Source organism: Poromitra crassiceps (assembly GCF_964638095.1).
Source record: "Poromitra crassiceps genome assembly, chromosome: 11".
Taxonomy (NCBI): domain Eukaryota; kingdom Metazoa; phylum Chordata; class Actinopteri; order Beryciformes; family Melamphaidae; genus Poromitra; species Poromitra crassiceps.
In genome coordinates, this window is record NC_139643.1 from 26,470,979 (window position 1) to 26,479,157 (window position 8,179).

General features: G+C 43.4%; 1 protein-coding gene across 1 annotated transcript in view; it reads right to left on the reverse strand.

Moving 5' to 3' along the window:
- Window positions 1-587: 587 nt before the first annotated feature.
- LOC310785581 (teashirt homolog 1-like) overlaps window positions 588-8,179 on the reverse strand; it is a 46,923-nt gene continuing 39,331 nt past the window's right edge. The window contains exon 2 of the mRNA XM_083646705.1: window positions 588-5,246. Coding sequence (XP_083502831.1) covers window positions 1,846-5,246 — 3,401 coding nt within the window. The 3' untranslated portion in view covers window positions 588-1,845. The remainder of the gene's footprint in view (window positions 5,247-8,179) is intronic.

An 8,179-nucleotide genomic window follows, 5' to 3' on the forward strand; every position in this document is an offset into this window, starting at 1 on the left:
TTCGTTTTTTCCAATGATTTCTTTCAAAAAGTGAAACTTTCATAGATTATAGATTCATTACACACAAAGTGAAATATTTCTAGCCTTTATTTGTTACATTTTTCATAATTTTGGCCTACAGCCCCAGAAAACCCCTCAAAACAGTATTTCAAGAAATTAGAATAGTGTGAAGAAAATCAGCAGTTACTTCTCAGTGACTGACTCCAGCCTCAGTCCACTCCCTCTGAATCTCTGCAAAAAAAATGAATCGTCTTTGCTTGACAATCCGCTGGAGCCCACGGTCATCCATGGTATTTTCATGATATTCAAATATTTTGGAAAAAATCTGTATGTATATATATACATACATACATATATATGTGTGTGTATGTATGTATATGTATATATATATATATATAATGTGTGTATGTATGTATGTATGTATATATATATATATACACACACACACACACACACACTAGTGACGCTAACCAAATGTTGGCATGCAGTGGGCTTTATGCCCCCCTCCCCACAAGTCACCCAGACACCAAAGGTTAATCCAGAAGATGGGAGTTTATTTTACAATTGAAGATAAAAGAATGCCATTATTAATAATATGGTCGATGATAAAACATGGGAATCTATCATTTTGTGAGAATTGCTTTTTTAGATGTTATGTACAGTACCATGCATCAGAGGAGATGCCAGTAAAGTTCTTCATTTTATGTAAACCACATTGAGGGACCTACTTTTCATTGAAAAAAGGACATTGTGGTCCTACAGCTTTCTGTAGCTCTATACATTTCCCCCCATATTTGTCTATAAAATAACATTATAAAAATGCACACAGTACAAATAATGTTGAACTGTAAAGAGCAAGATATGCTGACATACATACATGTATACATACTTGCTGATTATTCATACAATAATAACTTTTAAACTTCATTAATTTTACAACTGAAGCTTCACAATAATAAAATTGGTACTAACGCAAATACTGTACATGTTGAAACAACCATAAAATGATAGCATACAAGTGAAACAAAGATTCTAAACATATTTTTGTAAGGATTTCTGTAATTGAACGGCAAATACAAAACAATGTTATAGTTAGTAAGTTCTACATTTCCCCCATATTGCAATGTTGAAGTGATCAGGGGAATTGAAAACTCAAATAGATGATGTGTTGTTATTTTTTTACCCATACATTTCTTTACCCATTTACACTTCCTTAAAGTGCTGAAATCATCTTAACATTTGAGAACACAATCTTTCAATGTGGCTATTTTTACAATATACCTTCATATAAAGTTCAATTTCCAAAATTTGTTAGACAGGGATAGCAATTTTGTCAACAGGGATCAAATTTCATGAAACACAATACGTTCATTGCTTTACAGAAAAAAACATGCACAAACTGTCTTATAAATAATAATATGCAAACCCCGTGTTGAAATATATATAAAAACAATCATTCAAAAACAGAGATCAAAATAAGATTTGTCCAGTTTTAAAACAACAGATGGACTATTTCCAAAGGCTCAGATAAAATGCAGTGCATTAAGAAAGCAACAATCAGTCAGTGACTATATAGTGCCATGGCTGCCGCACCAACTTCAATTTTTTATGTTCATATCGCCAAAACTCAAATTCTACAACTTCGCTTGGCACCTCTGCAGTGCAAGCTCCTGTCGCTATGGATACTGATTGATTAATTGGCATTAAAGCTACCATGTTTTCATCATAATATCTATCTGTGTCATAATAATACTTCATACAGTTGTGGCACTATCCGTAACGACAGATTGTAGCTTAGAGATATAGTGCAACAGTAATCTGTCATGCTATCAGCTTTATCCCCCTTCATGGTTTATCAAATTTGTCCAACTCTTTCACAAAGATGAGATGGTCTTCTGGTGACTTTCCATGTGTTTTGCAAAGGTGCAGCTTAATTGCATGTTTGCTCACAAAGGTCCGATTGCACAGCTTGCACTGAAATATCGAGCCAGTTTCTTCCTCTGCAAGTCCGGGGGAACTGAAAGTCTTGTCGGCTATTCTGCTGACTGCCTGCTGCTCTATGAAGTCTATGGAGAGCTTTGAGAGGTCATGTAGGGTAAAGCCAAGGTGGAACTCCAGGTGATGAAGGTATGAGGAGGGAGTCCTGAACTGGGATGCGCAGTCACTGCACAAAAACACGGGTTGGCCAGAGTCCATATTTTTGAGGAATTTTGTGCCCCCTGTCCGCTTTAACTGGTATTTGACATTGGCCAGCCAATGTGAGATAGTAGTCATGGAGAGACCAGTGAATTTACAGATGTGGACACGCTCCTGGGGTCCCAGGTCAGTAACGACAAACTTTCCATCAGGAGTCTCCCGAAGACTAGAGACAAACTGGGCCTGAAGAATCAGGAGGTGCTGGGGATTCCAGTTTGACTGCCGGCCTTTCCGTCTTTGAATGGGAGACAGCTCCTCCAGGCCATCCTCAAAGTTACAGCCATCCATATCCGACTTCTCAGAGATGGAAGATGGGGTTGTGGACTTTGGTGTCAAGCGGCCGGTCAGATTTTTTACCATGTCCGAAATATCCATCAATGCATTCTCCCGTAAGGGTGGAGATATCGACTGTGAGAAACTTTTGACGGCAGCTTTGTCGTTGTGGTTTACATTGCTGTTCAGTGTAATAGAAGTACCCTTAGCTGGACTTCCATTCGTGTGTTTGGATTTGGTCAAGTCCATGGGCTGATCATCATCATCATCATCATGGTATTGACTCAGGGGCTCCACCTGCTTGACCTGAGCCGAGGTGCTGTCGACCTTATACAGCAGTGCAAAGGGGTCAATGAAGGGGGGGGCCACCTTTGAAGCTTTTCCCAAGTGGTTATTCATGACGGACTGCAATGCACTCAGAGGGTTGACAAGAGGCTGTTCAGGCGAGTGATCAGTGATGATGCTCAAGTTACTGCAGCCATTGCTGACAGGTATTTTTGGTGCATTAGCTTCACTCTTTATCTGTGCATCTGCTTTACTGTCTGTTGACTCTTCTTCTTTGCCTCTAGACTGAGTCTGCTCACCTGTCACAGTGGTCTTCACTGGCTTCGGGAGGTTTTCTGGCTTGGGGGAAGCCTGTTTGTCCTTGGGATTTGGCGAAGGGGACTTGGCTGTCATGGATCTACACTTACTCTCTAAGGGGGTTTCCTCTTTTTCCTTCTTCACGGAGCTTTTCCCCGTCACTTTCTCCACCAGCTCCTCCATGGCCAGCACATTGCTCTTGTGATTGGGCGGTGGAGAGGGGCTATTTGGTGAGTGGATCAGAGTGGCTAAATCAGAGGACAGTACCTTCAAGCTGTTGGTGCTGAATAAAGGCTGAACCTGTGCACATGAAGACAAGGTAGACCTCAGAGACCCATGGAGTTGATAGGCAGCATGGATGCTGGGGTATCCACCCCAGGTTGGACTGCCTGTCTGGGCCTTGGTGATTGCACTTGAAACGGTATTCTCCAATTTCTTTAGGATGTCCAGTCCACCTTTAGGTGTCTCTTCCAAATCCTCTTCTCTGAGATATTGGTATCGTCTGGCCTTAGCAGGTTTTTCACCTTTTTCTGAGGGCTCTTCTTTTTCCTCTTTTATTTTCCTCTCTGCCCCCCTTGCCTGTATTTCTTCTTCGTCCACCTCTTGCGCTTTTCTCTCTTCCCTTTTCTCCTCGGGGCTACAGGGCTGCAAGGGAGAGTCAGGCTGCAACTTCCCATTGGGAGCTGGTAGTCGTGTAGTAGTTGGTGGCAAAGGAATTGATTGAAATTTCTCCTCAATAACCGGATCAAAAACTAATTGCTTACCCTTTTTAGAGGCTGAGTTGGTGACTTTGAGAAAGTGTCCTGTGACCATCATGTGGGCTGTCAGTTGTTGCAAGGTGTCATGTGAGCTGCCACATTCCATGCATTTGAGAATTTGTGCCTTGCGTGCCTCAAACTGCCAAGTGTAACTGGCACCGTTTTGGTAACCATATCGGTTATTAGCTGTGACGTAGGGATTGGCCACTTTTTGGTCTTTAGGGCTCTCTCCCAGGGGTATGCCATGTGTCTCTGGTGAGCTCGGGGACATCAAGTCGTGAAATGCTCTTTTTTTGGTTGGGGGTACCAGCTTTGAGGTGAGGCCTGGCATCGGTTCTTTTAGAGGCACTTTCTGATAGTGTTTTGTTTTGATCATGTGGACACTCAGATCTTGCAAGGACTCAAAAGAGTGGCCGCAGTACATGCATTTAAGAACTTTCTGTGCATCCTCCTTCCCTTCCATCTCCATCAGAGAACGCTTGCGGGGCTTGGACCACCTCTTGCCTCGATCGTCCTCTGTGTCCTTGTTGTCGTCGCGGTAGTGGCCCGTCTCGTTCATATGCACCGTCAGGCCTACCAACGTGTCGTAGGCACCGCTGCAGTCCTTGCACCTGAACTTGCTAGCACCCGTGAACACAGGGCCGTAGAGCTTATTGTTCTGCCTGTAGAGCTGCACGGTGCTGAAAAGGCTCGGTTCAGGAAGGAGATGGTACGGGGTGTGCTGTAGGGTCTTGGCCAGTGCTGCCTGGTGCCAGTCATAGGCCACACCTCCTGTACTGCCAGAGCTCACACTGTTGCCGCTGTTGGCGTGGCTTGATGCGGTACTTGTGGTGGTACTACTGCTGCTGCTGATGCTGATGCTGCTGCTGCTGGTGGTAGTATTGGTGGTAGCCGAGGCATTGCTGCTGCTGCTACAACTGTTCTTCACATGGCTGTTCCCCTGGCTGTGACTGTTGAGGAAGCCATTACTCCCTTTGTGATGGCTCCCACTGTTGTTGCTAGGTCTGACATTGTTCCCTTGTTTACTTTGAAGCATGTCCATGGCCAGGCTGGACCAGGAGGCATCTGAGATCAGGTTTGCATAGACGGCTTTCATTTGTGCCAGGCTGTCCTGCAGCGAGAGGCCATTGGTGGGCTCCGTGCTTCCCTCAACCAGCCTTTCTTCTACCTTGTCCTGAACATCTTTGAAGGGGGAACTGGTCTTAACGTCCACCAGGTGATCACTGGTGGTGCTGAGTGGAGATGCGTAACCGGCGTCTGGGTTAGTGCCATTGCTGAGTGGAGAGTTTTCGCAGCTATAGCGATCCCGTGCGTCCTCGTCGTCATTGAACAGATACTCTGCGTCTTGGCCGTCTAGGGAAAGGCCGTCGTCCTGTAGGTGCTCCTCATCCTCCTCCTCGACCTTGTCAACGTTAGAGTCGTCTTCAGGCCCATATGCTGGAAAACAAGAGAACAAGAGAGGAAAGATAACATTAATTTCTTGATGTTTTCAGACATACGATGTACTAGAACGGTACCAATTCTGCAAGTTTATTTTGCCTAGAAGTCATGTTTCTCTTTAACTGCCTCCCTCACTATAGGCACGTTTACATGGACCATAGTAATCGGCTTGAAATAGGTTTAAAAGCCCAACCCGATTAAAAATGCTCCTGTAAACACCTCAATCAGCGTAAACATGCCCAAACCAGAGGGGTAGTTTAAACCTTTTCATAAACCGATCAAAATATTTTTTTTATCATTGTAAACAATGGAACAGATTACTCTCTGGTTGCGTTCTTTCTGCGCATGCCCATGATGCCCTCTGTTTTGACATAAAGGAGAGTCCTGTTTGCTGCACCAGGAGAAGAGAGGAGATTTTCTAACTACCAAATGCGCGCGGACAAAGTGGAGATTTTCAACACTCCGGCGACGAGAAACCCGCACGGAGTAACTAGGCTATAAATGCTCCAAACGTTTTCTCGTCAGGATTCCGTGTCTCTCATTTCCATATGTCTGGCATAATTCACACTTTAGGCTACCGGTATGATTATAGTATGAATTTATTTTTCACTGCGAGAAAAATGTACTCGAAGAAGTGTGTGAGAAGTATGTGAGAAGTGTCAATTGCGTCTCATGGTCAATGCAAGAGTTGGCAGACCTGTCAAGTTGTATTCATCACTTTTTGCGCATGTCGCACAGCTGTTCAATTATATCGGTGCATGTAAACACCAGATTGTATTAAATCACATCACATCCCGTGTAAACAGTTGCCCCGGGAATCTTCAAAAGCGATTGATTTCGATCGGATTGAGGAAAAAGCGTGCATGTAAAACACAGCTAGTGTGAGGGTGGTAGGTGCAATAATCCTAAAGAGATTTGTGTCAATAGTCCCGGCAGAGGACACAGGTTTGAAATAATAAAGTGGCAAACATCCATATCTTGACAATGACAGATAGTCCCTTTCTCTGCACTGCCTAATGAAGCTATTGAACACTGCAGCTCAGCAAGGCTCGAGAGCAGAGATGAGCTGCAGAAAGATCTCTGCTTAGTTTAAAAACCAGAAAACAAGCACAATTCCAAACGATGCAGAGCGCGACTCCTCAGAGGACGAGATGCTGCGTATTAATCATGTGCTGAGATCTGCTACTTCACAAGAGAAGTTAGGACATTCTGATCCCTGCACAAGTGGAAATATAAATAGGAAAAAGGAAAATATGCACCATTAGGGGAACTGTTACTGTAAGTCTCACTTTCATCTTTGCTTCACAACATATTCACCTTATTCTTTGCCCATACAAGGACGCTTCTGCGTGACGTCATTTTGTAATCGTCTTTCCGTTTTAGACACGGAAGTAGATTACGCCTACCGTAGTCATTTTTAGACTTGCCAAAAAGCTAAAAAGCAAAAAAAAGCAAAAAAACCCCAAACTGTTTTAAAGTTTTAATATTTTTTCGGGTGAGAACGTAACATATATGTGACCAGTTTATCAGAATAACACCTATTTGGAAATATTTAACGAGCAGCAAGGACTGGGAGCGCTGGCTGTGCTGACACCGGTCGGACTAGCTATCTGTCAAACCCTACTGGCTACTGGCAGTGAGAAAACACTGTCGACGTGCTTTTGTTAACTAACGTTAAATGTTGACCGGGTACAGCCATCGGCTCCTCGCAGCAGTAACGCTATGAACATGTAACTGAAGTTGGCCGCAGAGTAGCTTCTGAATGTTGCCAAACTTCATTCATAGTGACGTTTTGTTTTGAAATTGGCCACCAGCTAGCGCTGAACCGGAAGGACAAATACAATTGCATCTAACGCGGAAGAGAGAAAAAGTGGGCGTGGTGAATAAGGTGAATACTGAGTAGTAACGAATCGATACATTGATGATTGCATACATGTATTTCAATACGTTTTGCTCAAATATGAATAGCTCTCTCTCTTCTCAACAAATGTAAATGCCAGACAAGCCCGCCTGCGGCCATAGCGTCGACGCAGAGTATTCATTATGGATGTTGCTACTGTAGGGAGATCGTACGGTAGATCTGCTCCTGGAATCCGTTTGCTCCACGCTAACAGCACATGCTATATGGACTCACAAGGAAGAGATAGTGGGGGAAATGCTAGCTGCATCAGCCTGGCCAAGCCACGGTTGGCTGGAGTCAAGTTGGCACGGACTGTGGAAGTCCTCCCAGCGTGAAGCTAGGCAACGGCCAGGGGACACGACAAGCTGCGGTGTCACTGCCTGTGCTCCTCCTGTCCTCACAGGGTCAAGTGTGCCATCTTTAAAGACCAGGGCCCACTTGCACAAAGCACCTTAGGTTAAGATTTCCCTTAGGGTCAGAGTTAAGGTGTCTATACAATAAAATTGGTTGCGCAAAACACCCTTAAATCTTCTCCTTAAGGTTAAACATCTTAAAGAAAACATAGGCACAAGATTTAAGGGTGTTTTGTGCAGCCAATTCTATTTTATGGACACCTTAACTCGGACTCTAAGGGAAATCTTAACTTAAAGTGCTTTGTGCAACTGGGCCCTGAGCTTTATATCAATAGAAAATGCATGCCCCTCTCTTTCTGTTACTCTCTTCATATCTACTTTATCAATATAAAAGAATCCCTGCACATTTAATGCCTATTTAACTTAGCCTGTAAATGTCATGTACATTCAACTCCAACTGTAAATTCATGTAAATCCACTGCCTATTTAACGCCTATTTAACTCAGTCTGTAAATCTCATGTAAATTCAGCGTAAATTCATATTTATTATCCACAGAACACTTCACCACTCATGTACATATTGTATATATTTACTTGATTTGATTGCACTTGCAACTTTGTGATTGTCTTTAGTTATCTTCCTACTTCTTATCTCTGTATATTGATGTGACCGCTAC